Source organism: Acomys minous, assembly GCF_964271855.1.
Source record: "Acomys minous genome assembly, chromosome: 17".
Lineage (NCBI taxonomy): Eukaryota > Metazoa > Chordata > Mammalia > Rodentia > Muridae > Acomys > Acomys minous.
In genome coordinates, this window is record NC_140500.1 from 5,794,642 (window position 1) to 5,814,946 (window position 20,305).

The following is a 20,305-nucleotide window of genomic DNA, read 5'->3' on the forward strand; positions in this document are numbered from 1 at the left end:
GATCTTCTTTGTCTTTTATCAGTAAGGGCTTAGGTGTATTCACTCCAGACTTTTCTCACAATATCCCCCAACAAAACTGAGGGCACACTTTCTTTACATATATTTTATTCTTCATGTCAGGCAAACTGACCTAGCTGTGGGGACGGACTCAAGTGGAAGCTGGTTGCTCGCATCAGAAAAACATTGTGGTTTTGTTTAATTAATAAGACCTTAGATGGTGGCTCTGCTGACAGACAGGGAGGCTTTCAGTCTCTGACCAGCCCTCCTGCAAGGTTTACAAGGGGATTTCTAATCTCAGAGCCATTGTTTTGTTTTGAGTCAATTAACATTTATGCCTTTGTTTAAATAGACGGTAATAAGTATTTTATATCTAAATAGTTCTTCAACTCAGGGACAATTAGTAGATAACAACTATCCTTTCTCACCCTATTTGCAAAGGTGTGTGTTTAAATTTTAATTTTTTAATATACATAGGGATGATTTAAAGTGCCACATAAATCAAAGATCCTGCATTCATCTTTTGAATAACTGGACTAGTGCATTCATTTGAAAATGCCATTTTTTTCATTCAATATAGTTGCTTTCCTGAATCATGACAGCAACTGATTTTGTGGGAAATGAGACAAACAGTCAACTTGGTAGTATTTCATAAGTAGGTCCATAGCATCCATGTTAAAAATCTAGATTTTTAAAAATACCATTTACCTTTGAGAACTTATGATGTTACAATATTTTCATTTCCCCTTGACTTTTCACTTGATGTTTTTCAAATTTTGGGTCTGTGTAGAAACCTTTTTAATTTTTTAATCCACCGTTCTATGTCAGGAATATTCCATATGGGATGTCTCCATCAAATCCTTCCCCTTAGAGCACAGGGTATCCCGCATAACAGGGGGCTGAAAGAGTGTAAGAGCCAGAGGGGACAGAGGGCACCAGGAGAACAAGGTGCTCTGAGCTCAGTCAGTATGTGCTCACAGAGAAGTGGCTTCTCTTTTGGGGGCTCTGTGAATTCTTCACTCAACACAAGTGTTCAGAGGGATTGGCACACGTCCCTTTCCCTGCTCTGACACCACATAGACCTTACCTGTGTCACAAGGAGAAATGCTTGTGCATGTGAGAAATGTAAAGAGCAGAAATGCAGTTGGTTTTACTTTGTTAGTTGAGGTTTTCTCTCACTTAAATGATTTTGTTAGGCAGAAACTGTATTCTAAGAGTGGGCATCAGAAATTCAGTTGATATAATGAAGGGCACCTTCAAAAATCATCCTGAGGAGAGGGCGACATCGCGAGAAGGACTCGTCGCCATCATGAGACAAGAATATGATGTTTTAAATAGCCATCTGAAAGTTAATTACATTTTCATCTGTTGATGTTGTGTACTGTGTCTGGTGTGCATCTGTGTGTCTGTGTGTCTGTGTGTCTGTCACAGTGGATGTCAGAAGACAACTGGTGGGACTTGGTTCTCTCCTTCTGTCATGTGAGTCCCAAGGTCTGGCCTCAGGTTATCAGGTTTGGCAGAGATAGCTACGGCCTGTTGCCAGTTCAAGCAAACATCCTTTAAATCCAGACACTTGTGAGGATGGGCTGGCGTTTTCTGCCTCCATCTTTGTCTACAATGTGGGAGTGCTCTTAACACACTCAGCAGCCAGGACTGACCTGCTTTGGGGCTTAGTAGAAAGGTGTTGAGAGACTTAAATACTTAGGAGGAGAAATAAGAAAATGTCAGTCACCTTTTTTGCTGCACCTAACTGCTTACAGCATCTCTTAGTTTATTTTCCTTTTGAGACAGAACAAGCATTTACTTTTAGATATTAAATTATGTCTATGCATGTATATGTGCATGTGGGTGCAGGTACCCATGGAGGCCAGAAGAGGGCATCAGTTCCCTTGGAACTGGAGTTGTGAGTAGACTTGGGAGCAGGGAACTGGACTAAGGTCCTCTTCAAGAGCAGCAAGGACACTTCACGTGAGGCAACTCTTCAGCTCCTCTTGTCTATCTTTGGATTGTTCCATGAGGTGATGTGTCCTCAGGAAAAGAGCTACTGTTTTAAAGTAGCGCTGAAATTCTTCACAGTTGAGTGGAGAGTTGGGTCTGACTTTCACACGAACTCTGGTGCCCCATATTTGACCACGTCCCCTGGATGGGGAGGCCTGATGGCACTCAGAGGAAGGATAGCAGGCTACCAGGAAGAGACTTGATACCCTATGAGCATATACAGGGGGAGGAAGTCCCCCTCAGTCACAGTCATAGGGGAGGGGAGTAAGGGGAAAATGGGAGGGAGGGAGGAATGGGAGGATACAAGGGATGGGATAACCATTGAGATGTAATATGAATAAATTAATAAAAAATATTAAAAAATAAAGTAATGCTGAAGAAGAAATAAGATCAAACAAGGAAGGCAAGATGAAAGTGACATTGCCTCCTGGGGCATGAGTTAGAAGGAGGATGTATTCTTGACATATACCATCTGAGGGCCACTTGTTCAGACATACTAGTGACCTTAGCAGAGCTTTAAGGTCCCAAAGCCCTTGAATTTATGGGCTATCATCTGTGCCCTCTCCTAGTGTGCATGTATGAAAAGGGGTCAGGTTAGAATTATTTCGAAACATAAATACTATGTAGTTCAGTTGCTGTCAGAAGGACTCCCACACTACAAGACCCAGGCCACTAATGAGGTAAGTTTTCAGTTTGCATGACAAGCTCCCTGAGACAGCGGAGCGACCCACGTTTGTACACTGGCTGGAAATTCCTTTTTGCTTAATTTTTGCAAAGAGACAATCTCCCAACTTTGGGATTGGGAAGGACTGATAACCAAAGCTAACACTGTGTCTGTGTGTCAGGGTCAGTTAATTTTCTGACACTGATAGTCCCAGAATTTAGCATGGCTATTATACTAAATAAATTCTCTCTCAGAACAGCCCATTCAATTGCATGAAGTATAAAAACTGCACTCAGATGGGAGAAACAGCTACCACGTACATCATCCCTGCCCATAGCTGTTTCAGGTTTAAAGCAGATGATGTTTAGTCACTCTGCCCCAAACAAGGGGAGGTGTACTGTCCTTGAGAAAAAAAGGCGACACTGGAAACACTTACAGTGAGGTGGCTCCTGAAAAGGGCTCTTTGGTAGGAGTAACTTGTGTATCATCTTAATAGTTCTGGGATTCTCTGAGAATTTTCCAGTAGTGCTCTCCAGCCTGCCTCCCATTTCCTCTGCCTGTACAACTCTTCTTTTTTTTTTATATTTGCAATGGAAACATGAATTTGAAAGCACACTCTCGTGTGTTCCTTCCATTTTCCACGGTAGCCCCACACCAGCATAGCTGACTTTAATGTGTAACCTCTGTTGGCGTCTCTCTTCCTAGGTTCCTTTGTCACCTGGGAAGATGAATTTGTGGTTCCCATATCTGCATTTGTGCATAGTACCCATGAACCCACCAATTGCAGCTAAATTTGGTTAAGTTCTTGCCAGCAAGTTTTCATTTTTACTGTGGTTTTTAACTCTTCTTATCATCTTTAACACGGGAGGCTTGTATATTAACAGATCATTTGAAATTAGTCATTTGATTATTTTTATGAAATAGATAGCCTTGGAACCCAGCATACAGGGGATTGGGTGAAATTTCCAAAAGTTTGCTGCCAGTCTGGACTGCATGGAAATTCTGCTCTAGCCTGCAGGACAGAGTGAGATACTATTTTTAAAATAATAATAAAAGTATTATTATTATTACAATTAAATTTATTTCACTTTTCTTGAATTGTGTTGAAGTCATAGCACTTAGCACACAGATAATAAATGGATGGGTGCTCAGTGAATGCCAGTGTGTCTCAATCCATTTACCTTGAGAAATTTTCTCTAATTATGAGTAGGTGTCTATCAACCACAATGTCAGTGTTAATCCGGACAGTGCCAGCTACATAACTAGTTGAGTATCTTTACTTGTTCAAATAATTGACAAAGTATTATAGGTTTACTTAACATGCATTATGTGCTAGTCATAAAACACTCAAGCACTTTAACATTTAGTACAAAATAACAAGGTTTTTCACGTGGCACACTTAATCTTAAACATTGTATTAACTGGGTTAACATCATTGCCTAATGTACCCAAAAGGCAAATTTTGACTAATTATTTGGCATGCATATTTTCTTTTTTGCCTGACAGTCTAGAATTATGGAACTTCTGGTTTATATTATAGAATTCAAATAAAAGAAAGCTTTTGAGGCATGTTTGAAAGCACTCGCTATGAGCTGACGGTGGCTCATGTTTGCAGGCTCAATAAGTAGGGTGCTGAGGCAAAAGGATCATGAGTTCAGGACCAGGCTGGGCTCCATGGTAACACAACGAGACCTGTCTTGGAAACGAAATGAAACAAAACAGACTGTTCATGCTATTCAAATATTAAGTACAGTGTTATCATAGTGAGAAGATTTTATAAAATTAAATTTGAGTGAAAATATCCTGAAAGCCTTTTAGGTCCCATACAACAGTAGCACCAGCCGGGGCGGGGGGTGTCTCTGTTCAGCTCTATGTTTTGGGGAGTTCCTTCTTCTCTGCTATGACGTTGCAAGTGACACGTGCTATGTGACCTCACCTTCCCTGTGCCCACGTGTGAACGCTGTCAGAGCTAGTGGTGTGTGCAGAGGTTCAAGCCTGTGCTCCGTGACGTCTTTCTGCTAACCAAAGCTCCTCGTGACTGAAAACCCTCCGCTCTCACTAAAACGACACATTTTCTACCCAGTTTTCTATCTGCTTCAACTCTTAACAAAACAATGGTGCAAATATATATATTTTAAAAAGTGTGTGTGTGTGTGTGTGTGTGTGTGTGTGTGTGTGTCTCACAAACTCATGGCCACTCCTACTTTTACATAGGAATTTGAATTCAGGCCCTCCTGTTTTCATAGCAGGGCTCTTTCCCACTGAGACATCTCCCTAAACCCTATAATCAGTTTCAGATGTAAAACTGACACTCAAGCCAATTTGCAGTTTCTCATATGTTATTTGTGTCTGTTTGGTATTGCCATACTTGTGAAGTGTGCACGGATTACATGGATACGCCAACCAAACAGAAGGTGAGGAAGATCTTTTCTTACAGTAGAGTTGGTTTTAAAACACTCTTTTTTTTTTTTAACCTGTGCTGGTGACCTTCAGGATTAGAGCATCAAAGAGGAGGCAGCGGTAGAGGCTGTAGCAGCAGCTGGGACCATGTGGGTCACAGCATCCAGCCCTCTGGCCCTTATCTTCATCCTGAGCTTTCTGCTGCCACCATGCCTCCTCTTCTGTCCCTGTTCCTGTGACTCGCTCTTAGGTACTCTTTCTCTTGCTCCAGCACCCCCTCCTCATCCAAGACAAAATGATAATCACTATGTAGAAAAAAGATTAAATATTTAAAAACACATATAACCCTAGAGTTCCTGTGACTGTTATTAACAGGAGAAGAAAATATTATTTTATATATATTATCCATCAGAGTGTTTTAGAGGATGGGTCTCTTAAGGGATTAAAAAAATAGATATTTATGATAAATGCCATGGCTTTCTCATTTTTTATGTAGACGTAGGTGGGTGTTGTAATAAAAAATAACTTGAGGCTAATGGCATAAAAAAATAATGAGTAATATCCTTCTCCCCTCCCCAACTGCTTAAGTGAGTACCAAGTCATTTTGACACATCCCTGTTAACAGCTTTTTCAGGGTGGGTCTTAACAGTGACATGCTCAAATCCTACTCGTGTGTGTGTGTGTGTGTGTGTGTGTGTGTGTGTGTGTGTGTGTGCGCGCGCGCGCGTGTGCATTTCTGGATCTTTCCTGAATGGTGGGTCTCATGATGATTAAATTATTTTCAACTTTGTCCCCAAATTTCTTAGCTCTGAATAAAGAAAAAAAATACGCCAGCGGGGATAAAGCAATCCAAGATTTTCACTTGGAGAATGTGTATGGCGTGTCATTGTGTACGTCTGAAAAAGTAAACTTACTGTCCGCCTGTCGCCAGGATAAAAAAAAAAAGTGGGACCTAATCAAACTGCTGTGGGGTCAACCCTTGTGGTTTTAAAGGCCCTTAATGTTATCCAGCTGCGAAATAAAAGGGACTGGGAGGGGAAGGTGGAAGGAGTGGAGGGGCTGGGGGGGGGCATATGGAAAAGCACAGAGAGTCTGGCTTTTATTTTTATTTTTTTTTAAAGTGAGTTCAGTGCCAGCCTGGACATTGGGTGTGCGGACTATCAAGCCATTGTCTCTCCCATTTCCAGAGTAGCCCCCAGTTAATCACTTCGGCTTTGAAGGGAATTTCCTCGTGGAATTCTCCACAGAAAATCTAATCAACTGACCTGCCCTCTCAACAATGGAAGGCTTTTTTTCCCTCTCTCTCCCTTATTGGGGCGGGCTCTGTAATGTAGCCTTTTGTGCACAGTGAACCCTCCCAGTAGGAGAGGAGAGCGTATGTGTGTGAGTGACTGTGTGTAGAAAGCACACTATCTTGTGTTGGAGAGTGTGTGCTGCGTACTCCCTAGCCAGATGCTGCTGCTGCGGTACATGGGGGCCGCCACCACCCCCTTGTGCCTCCGTAGGTGCCTCTGTCACTCCATGTCAAAGGTACATTACCTGGTTACCTTCCCCGCCTGCCAGATTTTTATCTAGATAATTGGAGCTGCTATGGAGGCTGTGCCTTGCCAGGCAGCTTAGGCTTTGGAGAGCCAGAGTTTGCCCAGCTTATCTGTCTCTGCCTGGACAGAGGAAATTAAAGAGCCCCGGGGCTGGGGGCATACCCACTCTGTCCACCCTGAGCTTCCTAGCTAGCCATCACGAGCAGGAGAGTCCACTGGTCAGGGTCATCTTCCGGTTGGGGGTTCAGATTTTCCTGCACTCCTGCACGCTGTGTTTAGCATGCAGATAGCTGCTCTTCTCTATGCCTGGTTTCTGGAGTGAGTTTGAAGCTACAGAAACTTTGCCTGGGTTGCCAGGACATTCAGAACACTTTGTGGAAAGCGAGAGCTAGCCCTGAGCCCGGCAGAGTGAGTGACAGCCTGTTTACAGGTTTCCTTCAAGGGGCCTCTGCTATATTTCAGTCTGTCAAAGTTGCCTTTCTTCCCTCAGAACAATGCCTGATTGTTGTGTGTGAGTGAGTGAGTGTGTGTGTGTGTGTGTGTGTGTGTGTGTGCGTGCACAAGCACGCGCACACCCGTGCTTGTGTGTTTCCGTGTGCGCTTGAAGAAAGTCTGGAGCGGGTTGGGAGGGGGCGGCGGGCGGGCTGAGGAATAACAATTCTTTGTGTAAAAATGCTGTTACTAACGTGAACTCATTTTACTTAATTAGTTAACACTCACAGTTTGATTGGGGCTCTGTTATTATAAAGTTATTTTTTAATCATCCCCAATTGTATTTTGGACAGTGATACTGGTGGTGGTGGCGTGTAGGTTATGTGTGTGTGCGTGTGGGGTGTATGTGTGTGTATGTGTGTGTGTGTGCGCGCGTGCGCTCGCGCACTGTGGTGTGGTGTGACTTTTATTATTTAGAGGAGAGAGCACAGGAGACTAGTTGACTTCTACCATTCAGTGATGTCCAGGAGAGAGAATGTAAGAGGTAGGGACAGTCACCCGGAGGAGGTTGTCTAATGTCTAGCAGCAAGAGTGTGCGGCTGTGCAGACAGGGAGCAGCCAGACCGTTGCTGGAAGTGTACTACCCCTTTAAGAGAATGGTCAAGGAGTCCTAGGAGAGAGAGAGAGAGAGAGAGAGAGAGAGAGAGAGAGAGAGAGAGAGAGAGAGAGAGAGGAGGGGAAGGGGGAGAGGGAGAAACGGAGAACAGGGGGAGAGAGTAAGAAGAGAGAGACTGAGAGAGAATCCATTGGTTTAGAAGGTTTGGACTGACTTGACAGGTTCAGTTGGAGCCGATCATAGGTGGCCGCTGTGACAAAGGGAAATTGTGCTTTTCCAGCATGCTTACTGACCCTGATTTACCTCAGGAGTTTGAAAGGTGAGTACTGTTTGGTTTTTTTCCCCCCTAATATACTGAAGTGCAAACTCTTCCATTTCACAGTAGTCTGTGAATCCACTGGAGATGCCTCCCCCAGATTGCGCGTGTTACAGCAGCTCTGAGCTAGGGTCTCTGCAGCCCTGGGAGCTGATTTCTGTTGTGGTTGCCGGACCAAATTGAACTGATTTGCAAAGTCTCCTCCGAGCTTACTGCTAATGTTTTTAGGTTGCGTCGGATCACAGGCAGGAAATTAAAAGAACATTAAGCATCTCCCCCCCCTTCCCTGCTGCTCTCTTCCTCTCTTACTCTCCTACTTTCTGCCTTCATTGATTCCCCCCGCACACCTTTGTAGATTGCTAGCATATTCAGGATCTCTGTCCCTGTAATTTCTGAAGTGACAGAAGGTTTCAGTGGTGGTTACAGCGGAGGCTGTTAAAATTCCTGTTTGATCCCTCTGTTAAACTTCGGAAACTGCTCCGAAAAGCAGGACCTTTTGTTGATAGGGGAAAGCCAGGCTGTTTTGTTTTGTTTTGTTTTGTTTTTGTTGTTGTTTTTTTGTTTTTTTTCCCAAAGGAAATTTAACATCACAGTTAAATATTAGTAGACAATTCCCGAGGTGTCTGAATTGAGGGGGAAGGGAAAAAACAAGACACCCTCTCTTTAAGTTTTGTGGCCACTTTTGTGCTCGCTGTCTTAACTGAATTTTGATAAACTACACTTTCCGCTGTGCTGTGATGGGAGGGAGTTTGTGTCCCGGTAATTAGTTGTTCCTATTTAGAGAGGTGTATGCAGCTCCCTTCCATTTGATGCTGCTGCAAGTAACAAGGGGGGCTTTTAAAGAATTTTAGCCCTCCTCATGTCCCTGTAATTATACATTATGATTTTTAACTTTGAGTTCATATTCTAGTACAAGTTCATTTTTTGAACTATAAATAGATTTTTGTTTGCCATTAAGAAGAACTCAAACTTCGTATTCTGTATGGTGAATTAAAAAAAAAAGCTAAAAAAAGCCAGGATGCAAGATACCCAGGCTTTTTTCATTTCCATGCAAGCTATACCTTCTGTATAAACATTTGCTGTATCTGACTATGCAGTGCCCGCTAGGTGCTAGACCAGCTGGTTAAAAATATGCGAAGGCAAGCTGTTCATCACTCAAACGCCTGAATTTGATATGAAAAGACGAAAAGAAAAAAAAAAGAAAGGACAAAGATTAAAACATTCTAGAACTAAAGCCATGGGAGAGAGAAAGTGTGGAGAAGAAAATAAGCCTTGGATGTGGTCACACATTTAGAGAAGCCACTGTCTGACCAGGGAGTAAAGTAAAATATGTAATGCACGCTCTCATATTGACTTCCCTGTCTCTCTCTCTCTCTCTCTCTTCTCCTAATTAAGAAGGTGGATCTATCATAACAGTTTTGAATAATTTTTCAAAGTTTTGCACATTAACTCTTCTAACTAGTTAGCTTTCCTTTGCAAACACAGTCTTGCTTCTGTGTGGATATTGAAGTTGCTTACATTGGAACATATAATTGCCTAATGTAGCGATTTGTTAATGAACAGAGTAAGTTTTCCAGCGTGTGCTGATGGGCATTTCAATGATAAGCTTCCTTAACTCTGAACACATTTATTTATTTATTTATTTATTTATTTATTTATTTATTCTTGCAAATAAAATTCTGTTTGATTTGTAACCTGTTAGCAGACTGTTTTTATAAAGAGATGGTTACATATTAACAGGCTGCAACCTATTTCTCCATATAGGCAAGCTGCCTGCTGGGAACTTTATTTGTATTTTTTCAATTGTCTCTTTTTAAGCCAAACTTTTCCTTTTACTATTCTAACGCTCAAATCTCCTAACATTGTTTTGTTTCTCCTTCTGGTGACGTTTTTGTGTTCTTTCTGTATTACCCAGGGGCATACATTTTTATTCGGATAACTAAGTAAGCCAGTGATAGTCAAATAGTTTGTTTATGTGTAAACCTTGTGCGTGAACAGTAGTAGTTAAAATGATTTTGAAAAATGCCATACAATATAACGTTTTTAATAATTTACTGTGAGGTAGAAATTGGCAATACTTACCAGAATCCCAGCAATCACGACAGTTTGTTTACCCTGCATTTTCCCATTTGTCTATTGTCACTCACACAGAGTACATCATGCAGATAAATACAGTATTGAATATTGAAATTCTCCAAAAGGAGACTATACTAACATATATGATCAGGACAAGGTGTGTTTTTTCTTTCTTTCTTTCTTCCTTCCTTCCTTTCTTTCTTTCTTCTTTTTTTTCCTTTTCAGTTATTTGCAACTTTTGTTGAATAAGTAGATCAGTTCTATTGACTTAAATTTTATTCTATTTGCTCACCTGCCATCAAAGACTTTTTTACTCAAATTCATTTAGTCTTGAAAAGAATTCCTAATGACTTTATAAATGGGATATTAGGTGCAGTGGGCAGAAGCTGCGCAGAGCTCAGGTGCCATTAAAGTCTGAAGTGATTCGTGTCTCTGATGTCACTGGTAGAGTATTATACATTGTCTATGATTTTTTTTGTTTGTAACTTCAAGACCAGGTTGAGGATTTAGATTAAGGTTGATGTGTGTCTGTTTCCAGCTGCGGGGAGGGGACAGATTCAACACTCTCAGGCTGGTAAAGAATTGCTAAATAACTAAGAAGTGGGTAACAGTTCCATTGTCTGTGAGAACGTTCCAGAGGAAACACAGATGGATTTCAGAGGTAGACAGCTTGAACTTCCCTCTTGGCCTTCCATGCAGATGCTGCAGGGCTAACTGTGGCCACTCTGGTGGTGATGGTGGTGGTGGTGGTGGTGGTGATGATGATGATGGGGAGATAGGGCCAGTCCTGGAGCCTGATTGGTGAGAAAAACCTTAGTGCCTTGAAATGTCTATGACCCACGAGTGGCAGCGTGGAGTAAGTACTGGGGCCAGCACTGCTAGCTCCCATGAGAAGCCTTACAGGGGTCACTGTCCTTCCATTCCACTGAGAGTTAAAGGACGAAATATTGCGACTTCGGGTTTGTTATTCGAGAATGTCATTTGTCTCCTGATGTTTAAATATGTAAAATATCTGCTCTAGATTGTGGTGTGACTCTCCTGCTGCTGAGTGAGACATAACCGTATCTGACACTTTCTCAAGTGCGCAGCTGTCAAGTTCTTTAATCTGTGTTCGCCTTAGTTCTAATATGATTGTTTCATGACTAAGCTACTTGTAGCACATTTCAGTTGCTGAATTGTTAAATTTCACTTAAGAAAACAGAAGACTTTAAAATGCACATATTTTAAAAGGTCTGCTCATATCCAGAAAGAGAAAGAAAAGTTAGCATGGGAAAATGAAGTGTATTAAGCTCAGAGCCTCATGCAGTTGCGTGCTTCTCTCAAAAAGGGTACTGACAGCACCCTGTTCCCTGTTCAGCCTGTTCCCAAATGTTGAAGGAAAACTGCAGGGCCAAGACATTATACAAAAGAAAGAAAATCAACTCAACTTAGACACCTTCCATTCCCGTCAGATATATTTATGTTCAGCCCAATGAGAGGAATTGTTTTTATCTCAGTAGAAACCTCTCAGCTGTTTTTCTGAAGCAGAGAACACCCATTTGGGTCTGTGAAAATCACACTGCAGAATTGCTATAGGAAACTCCTAGCTGGGTATAAGGATGTCCCTTACAATACTGATATTTTAGTTAACTGATCCTCTCAGGAAAATATTTTTTTTAACCTGGGTATTTATTCAAGGTAATTGGATACATTAAAAAAAAAACCATTATACCCCTAAGTAATAAGTATGCATTCAGGTTAGCAAGTAACCTCTAGATGGTAATTTTTAAAAAGTTACCTGTCTAATTTCTTCCATTTCATGGCAACTGTAAGCCCTTAAATCTAATTACCTGTTTTTACTGTATTCTGATACCTGCTTTGGTCATTTTAGTTAGTTTTTACTTACTACTACTTCTTGGAGGAAAACGTTCATAAATCATTACAGATTTTAATTACCATCTCAAAAACTGGTGAGCTGAGGTGGCACCTTAGTTTGGAATGCAGCTTGCCTGCAGTGGTTCTTGAACCACACTTCTGTCCCACACAGCGTTCTGTCTGGAGACTTGGCAGGAGTCTGACTGGTTATCAAGAACAATGCGGGGTTAAATGCCAGGTGGCACTGTGGCCAGATCAGGGCATGGCTGTTTGGAGAGATGGAAAAAAAAGTGTGTTGCTACTGATTGCATCTTGATGCATTTTTCTGTGCCTCAAACATCAGAAGCACGTATTAAAATTAAAGTGTACGTGTGCGTCTGCTCTTGAAAAGCTTTCAGTGGGCATTTGTGAGAGAGCATAGCAGCTTAGAGGCAGAGGAGCCAACCTGTCTGGGTTTGGGCATCTCGCCCTTCTTAGACTTGGGAGCTGTGTCACATGGATTTTGTTCAGGACACACTCATAGAGCAACATCCCCAAGTGATGTGTCGCTGTTACTGTCTGGTCTTTCTCTTTCCACTCTCCGTCCACCTAAGGCATGCGCTGTACCAGGCAGGTTTGCTGTGTTCTAAATGCAGCCCTTTGTTGGTTAGTTTAAAAGGTGTAACTGGTGGCTGCTGTCTACTTCATGAATTTGGTTTTTTGTCTGTATTTCAGAGAGGTTAACCAATACCATGGGCCATAAAGGGACACGAGCCAAGCTCTCACTTTTTCTCTTATACTAACTTAGTGTGCTCAGTCTCTAAGACAGGGGGTGGCAAGTGGTCTTAAAAGATGCCCAGCGATTTGCCAATACGTGTGTTGTATTCTCCTTAATTGAAACACGTCGACGGTTCAGAAATTTACGGAGATATTTCAAGGCCTTCCTTAATTCTGCTCTACCTGGGGTCTGCACCTGGTGGTGACAACCCTCACTCATATAGCGTGTAAAATTCAAATGCTGTGGCGATGAAGTAGATCAAGAGCTACTGCTAGAGCAAGAAGAGAGAAGAGGAGGGGAAAAAAAACCACTGAAGACTAAAGTTATTATCCTTAAATGAACAGTGTTTATTTCGGTTTGCTCCTGGAGAGTGCCTTTGATTCCTTCATGCCCATCAAGGAGAATTCTCCCTTTCTGAGCTTTGCCTTTTTTTCAGTGTCATCTACCGCTCTCCTCACTTGCCAGCTGAGAGTTCCCCATCTCCTCTGGAGAGCCTGTGGTGTGTGCTTCTGCTTGTCCAATAGGGGGGTGTGCGCGTCTCCACATCACTGTCCTCTTCTCTTGGAGGCTGGGAGTGAAACCTCAGCAGCACTGCCAGCCTTTGCCAGCCTGAGGACTCGCAGCCTCCAAGTTGCTCCCAGCTCCTCTTGCGCCTCCTTTGTGGCATTGTATTCTGCACACTGGGCTGCCGGGAAGGACCAGACCGAGACAGGATTTAGAAGAATTCTGGTGAGAACTGTTTCAGAGGGATATGGCATTTTAAAAGAATTGTAGTAAACAAACAGAATTGCAGCGTCAACAAAGATAATTAGCATAAACAATGTCGTTTTAGGACAGGTGGTTTAAAAAAACAAACAAAACAAAAAACCCAAATATGAACCCAATTTGAATTCTGCCAATTTGGAACCATTGAACCTTAATCTGCACCTCACGAGCAGTACCCAGGTTTGTTGATAAACTTGTTGAAATGCATCTTTTCTGTTTCTTTTGTATCATTTTACGGTCATTGTGCCCTTTTGTCACATAGCTTGAAAGTAATTAATCTATTACAAGGTAGTTTAAGGACCTTTATGTTCATAAAACATGACAGAAGGAAAATGAAAAAAAAAAAAACAAAAGCTTCCGGGTGGTTATAGACATTTCAGATCAGCAGTGAGCTTGCAGTGAGTTTAGGCTGGAGCCAGACTCCTCGTGTCCCGAGTCTCCAAACCTCTCTCTCTCTCCCTCCCTCTCTCTCTCTCCCTCTCTCTTTCTCTCTCTCTCTCTCTCTCTCTCTCTCTCTCTCTCTCTCTCTCTCTCTGATCTAAGTATCATTTGGATAATTCAGCTCTGCTGTGTTATTGATACATTTGTCACTGTCTTGCTACTCTGAGTTGCTACTCTTTTTCTCCGGTCTGAATTGTCAGTGGGTGCGCGTGTGTGTTTCTCTCCGGGCTGCTCTCTTCTGTGACTTGGAGAAGGAGGCATGGCAGTGTGACTCCATGGATCAAGTAGGAAGGCTGCTAGTCACTGCAAGCCACATTGTCTAAGCCTACTATGCTGTCACCATGAGTTTAAACTCTGCAGCCGTTCAGGCTTATTACTAGATGACGTTTTCCGTAATGCCTCGCGTGGAAATGTTTTGACTTAAATGAAATGTGGAGTGTGGGTGAACGAAAAGCTGTTTATTTTCCCTGCATTAAGGATGAAAAGTTCTTTATTGGAGTTAAGAGATTTCCCCTTTTCACGTTCTTTTGGAGAACGAAGACCTGGGCTTTCAAACATGCTTCTCTTGTAGGCTGGTCCCTTTCTCCTTGCTGAAGTGGAAATAGGAGCATTTGTGAATGAGTTTTAGTTTCTTCGAGTTATAAAAATGTGTGTAAACTAGTAAATCGTGTCTCATTCATGTGCTGTGGAGATTTCTTGTGCTTTATGGACAAAAATAATTTGGCTACTAACGAATTAGGGCTACCTGCCAGTCTCATCACGTACTGTAGGTAAGAAGAGTGTGCTACGAAGAGACGGTGCTGGCAGCCACCGGGCAAAGTTTCATGTGTGGTCGTGTTTCTATTTCTGCCCTTCACATCTCTGAAACGATGTGTATTTTAGAAAAGAAATTGTTCAAAAACAGAAGACACGCTCTCTCTTACACAGGGCTCCCTCTCACTGTGAAGGTACCTGGATGCCACTTGCCTCACTTACCTCGCCTGCTCATCTCAGCCTTCCTTATCATGTTGAGACCTCCAAGTCAGATGCATTCAGAGTTGATGCACAGGAAGGTGTAAAGTGGAGGGCAGAGGGCATCCTCTAAGAGCCGCTCGCACTGGAAGGTGGGACAGACAGGTTAGCTAGAGCTCCGAGCAGTCCGAGGGCAGGAGGATGTGCCTTCTCATCTGAGATTTTTCAGGAACATGGTTGAGAAAAGGCATGGAAGAGTTAACCCTCTTTGCCTGCCCTATTTTTTTTTTTAATTTCTGAATCCAGAGGAAGAGGAGACAGGCAAGCAATTGTGATTCTTTTTTATTGAAATTTATTTCAAATGGTACTCAGTGTGCACTTAGCGCTGGCTAATTAGGAGGGTGACCAAAGGGGTGGTAAGCTGAGATATACTTTGTGACTTTTGCAAATGATCTGTTGATATCTCAGTTTAATAAGTTATATATATGTGTGTGTGTGTATGTGTGTGTATACATCTATGTATACACGTAATGTATATATATTATATGTATGAAAGGACATCCTAATGAAAAGGAAGTGCAGACATTGAAAATTACATATGTTTTAACACAAACACACACAGTGAAAAAGTTCTACTTTGTGGCACTGGCTTTTCATCCTACATTAATACAATTCCCCTGACTAAGTTCTAGATCATGTTTGCTCTAATTGTGGGGCTGGAACAATTGTTTGTTTGCTACAATTCTTTCTTTCATGTGTTTACTCTGGGCCAGAGTTTGTTGGGCAATAGTCTACAAAGTCCAAAGACTTTTCCCCTTCACTCCTGTCCTGGTGCTCCGGTGTTGTTGTCTTGTTTTCCCCTTTAGAATATTTGCTATTGTGTTTCATCATGTGTTTGAAAAGGGATTGCAGGGCGATGTCACCCAAAGTTAGGGCTGGTGCCTCAGTTCTCTCACTCAGACTGCACTCAGGCCTCTCAACGTGCCACTGTGCTGTTCCTGTTCTTTAGGAGACGGAGGAATGGCCCTGCAGTCCAACTCTTCTGGCTCTGCGAACTCAGTAACTCAGCTGTGACCTTGGGTTCATCATAACTGAGCACGTAGTGTCAGATTGTCTCCCCAGCATCCTCAGACCGGGAGGGGAGCTGGAATTAGGCAGCCATCGTCAGAACACCTGGGAATGGAGAAACGAACATGAAGAGTTGTGTTTCTCAGTGAAACTCCCAACTCCCCCTCTCCCTGATCAGAGCTAAATTTGGGGGTTGTCTCTGGATCCTGAATGATTATGGGATGTACGTCTTGCTGTGGTAGGGTATTGTTTTATAAACCTGGGAATTACTGGAAAAAATAGCATGGATCTGATTTGACTGATGAGCAGTTTAAGGACATTTACTGTTTTAAAAGAATTCTTCTAGGGAATAAAGACAGATCCAAGAGACACAGAAGACAGTTTAAAGAACTGTATTATCTAACATAATACATACAGTTTTATGAGTAGATTAAAAATATTTAGAAGTGACTAGCAATGAAGGGGTTAATGAGGAGGTACTGACTTCTTCCCATATGCAAAGGTTGGAATTAGGAAGGCCCCTTTATTAACCATGCAGTTGACTTCTCAAACAAGTTCTGTTCAATCCTGGTGGGGTAATTTGGGGAACGTTACCCTGAGAGGAAGAAACAACTCCTAGAATACAAACAAGGTCAATTCTTGATTCTCCCCCACTGCAGGATCTCGTGGCAGGTACCCCACAGACACAGAATGGCAAGCCAGCTTTAAAAACCCGAAGGCTGTACTATGGGGCACTGGTGCTGGCTGGGCTTTTAAAACTAAGGAGGTCGGGAAGATTGAGGCATGCGTCCATAACATTTGGGGACAGTTGACATTTCCCATTTATGTAATGAGAAAGTTAAATTTAGCAATATTCTGTCAATTGTAAGATAGTCCCCCTAAAGAATAGAAGCCCTTCCTCTAGGTTGGCCAAGGATTTCATTTGTCTGTCTCCCCTGGATGCTCTGGTACAATGTAGGAGCAGAATTAGTAGTTTGACAAGACATCTTGAATTCCTCATTTCTTTCAAACTGGAACCTCTAATGTGGGATAGAGCAATAGCTTAAGGTTTCTCCAAACTCTCCACTCTAAAATTTTGTCACTTTGCAATGTATTTGAAAGGTTCCCAGCACCTGACCCCAGTGGTCAAAATTCTTGCATGAATTCTCTTGTTTGGGGATGGAATACATCTCAGGGTTGGCCTTAGAGCATGTGGAATCATAGCAGACGGCTCGTCAGTTAGAGGCCATTGTACGGGTCACCATGTTATATCCCAGGGATTTTCATCTAAATACTGTGTATGGCTCTTATGTAGAGTGAAGTGATAGCTATTTTTATGAATTATGTCAAATAAGTAAAAACATCAAATTTGTATTGTATGTGCTTAAAACTTTCAAGTGCTTTAGATCACTTATTCCTGTCAATTACATATATCATAAAGATAAATTGTATACGTGTGGCTGAGCAAAGTGCTAGGGGTTCTTGGGATGACAAAGGCAGGAGATAGTGCCCAAGTTCAATTGCTGTCAGTGTATTCATAAAATGAAAGAATCAATAATAAGATTAGATAGTCACGCAGAGATATGGGCAGTATGGGTCTTTGTATGAATAAATAAAACACTGAGCTGTAAGGGAAGAAAGATTAAGGAAGATTAAGAACAAGTGACTAGAGGAAAACGGCAAGTGTTTCCCCAGCTAAATTGAAGAGTGGCTAGTACGGACGCCAGGCTAGCCAACTGCATGTGCATCCCTTGCTGCGTAGAGACTTCCAGAAAAGAAATGGTGAAACCTCTAAGACAAGGAGGGACATGGCAATTAAAGAAAGAGGCATTAGATAGTTGTTCATCTACGAGATAAGCTTTCCATATTGTTAATATTTTACATTTGGCAGATTGTATGCTGTGTTTTTTTAAACACCATTTGAAGGAAAAAAATGTGAAGTTCCACCATCAGAAACATCATCTTTGATATCCATAATTGATACGAACCTTTTGTATTATTTCTACCTTGAGGATATGTTGTGGGGGAGGAGCAATTTGTGTTGAACAAATTAATTTTTAAATAGAGAGTCATATATTTTAGATAATGTAAGAATTTTCCACCTACAAATCATTTCTTTGCTTACTATTTACAGTACTTTTTAGCTTACTACTCTGAATTTAGGGAAATGAGTGTTGTTCTCTTGTTCCCTTTGTGAAGATGTAAAAGTTATTGGAAAGCCAACTTATAAAGAAACAGATGAAACCAAAACTACAGTTAGTACTGGGACCAAAGAAAAATGTGCAAATATCTTTTTCTTAAAGCATTGAGAAAATCTGTGTGGGGTACAGTTGGGCTACTTGCTGGGAGTGTGTCTGATGGCCTAGCATTTAGTCATATACAAGGTTGGCATATGTTCCTGTTTCTAAATCAGGATTTAAAACTTTGTGATGCATGAATCACTTTAGTTCCTTGGGTTTCAGCCATGCATCTATGAAATGGGCTTAAAAATCAGTATCAAATTATTTACCCTGCCTCCTAAAGAACATTGCTTACACTTCCAAAGCTTTAGCAAACATTGGATATTCCTAAGGGCAGACCATTGAATTCAGATTCTCAAGAGTGATCTTATTATCTGGAAAATTTAAAAAGTAATTTGGGTTTTAATAAAATTACTTGTTATACAAATGCCTTTCAGGTGTCTGAAAACTATTCTTAAATAAAAAAAATAGTTCCTGTAAGAAACTGGTTGATTAATACTTCACTTTTACTGTTCAAATAACTACCATTTTTGAAATAGTTCTAATTATTGATTCCTGGTTACTTATACTTTAATCCCAGCAATATAACTTTCATTTTATCTGTTCACTGCTAACAACTGAACATATTAAACATATCTTTTCTCATTTCATATACAGGAAATCTGATATACTAATTAATAGCTGTTTTGGTAACTTTCAGTATAGCAACTAAATTTTTAAATTTCTCATTGCACTAATCTTTAAGCTAGATAAATTAAATTGCATTTGCACATAACTACAAGATTATTTTAAAATAATTTTAAAAATAAACTATCAAACAACAATCAAAAGCAATGACTATCTGTGAATGAAATAAAATCACATACATAAGTGCTTCTTAAACTAATGTTTGCACAAGTAGTTTGAAATTTAGAAAATATTAAGTGACTTATAGAAACTATTCTTCACTTATTTCCTGTGCACTGTACATACTCACAGTAAAATCAAGACGGAGGATTTCCTCCTTATTTTTGAATGTGGAGGAGAAAGAAGGGGAAATATACAGATTTCTCTTCAAGGGCAGCTTTATAACAAGCGACAAAATCACCCTAGAAACAGGACCCATATTTTTTGATATAAAATGTTTTCCACTGATATAATCTGCTGAAAGCCAGAAGCCATCCAAAGTGCTGATACCAATTTAAGAAGATCATCTTTTGCCTTAATTATACATCTGGGAAATGTTAGCTGAACATTTTGTGGAGAACACTGAATACCTTACTTACCAGTTGTCTAAAATACTGCTAATGATCGACACGGTGCCAGTGTTTTGATGGCTAGAGCCTGGGATGAACACGAATACAAAGAACACAGTTGGAAAAAAGCACACATTTTATACAAAACAGATTTCAACCATCTGCTGGGCGCTTGAGTATGTGACTATAGGCAGTATATGAAAGAGACCACTGTCCACGTTATGAACGGTATCACGTTTATTGGAACCTTAGAGAAACGGTAGGGTTTCTCGAAGCATGTAGAAGCAATGGTTCTCTTCAGCTAAATAATAAAAACAAGGGACTCAGCCAAAATTTTGTTCCCTCCACAATCTCTTCTATGTCAGTTTTCTTCTCTTAGCAAAAGGTTTTGGTACTAGAACATGTCCCAGCACCACACATCAGGCTATTAAAGATACCAGACAGCCCTCTGCGTGTGACCCTAGGGAGGCGAGCCCCAGATGGCTATGAGATAGAAGACTGTTTGCTTTAGGAATAGGTGAGATCCCCAAATCTGTCACCCTGGTTCTGTTCTAATCAGCACGGGGGTTCGAGGCCCCAGCACACTGAGAGCTCAGTGTTTTCCCATTGCCTCTGGACTTAGAGTTTCCTCTCAGAAGGTGATGGGCACCACAGCAGGAGAAGAAGTCATGAGGTATAAACAAAGGAAGATCATGTGATCCATTTCTTTTACCCCAAAGGCGTGCCCACAATTCAGAGGAATCCTGGTTAACGTTAACTAGGTGACTCACATGTGTGGACTTTAAGAGAGATGACAAGGACTTTAAGAGAGATGACATACCATTCCTGAGTTCCTTGCAGACAAAACTGGTTTTCGCAAGGAATTCTTTATCTGCTGCAGTTCCCTTAGCTGACACGTGTTTTTATTTCTAAATATTAGAAAGTCAAGCTGCTAGAATTGTGCTTGATTACCAAGCCATCTAGTTTACTCATGTG

General features: G+C 41.3%; 1 protein-coding gene across 7 annotated transcripts in view; it reads left to right on the forward strand.

Annotated features, from left to right (window-relative positions):
• Positions 1 to 20,305, forward strand: part of SOX5 (SRY-box transcription factor 5) — a 942,792-nt gene that overhangs the window by 565,094 nt on the left and 357,393 nt on the right. For 2 of the 7 annotated variants that reach the window (XM_084765308.1, XM_084765307.1), the window contains exon 1: positions 7,718 to 7,967. The exons of 2 other annotated variants lie outside the window; for them this stretch is intronic. In XM_084765308.1, the coding sequence (XP_084621434.1) occupies positions 7,930 to 7,967 (38 nt within the window). In that variant the 5' untranslated portion in view covers positions 7,718 to 7,929. Of the gene's footprint in view, positions 1 to 7,715; positions 7,968 to 20,305 lie in introns of those variants that run through there. 3 more of the 7 variants (XM_084765304.1, XM_084765305.1, XM_084765309.1) reach the window with 3 other exon arrangements.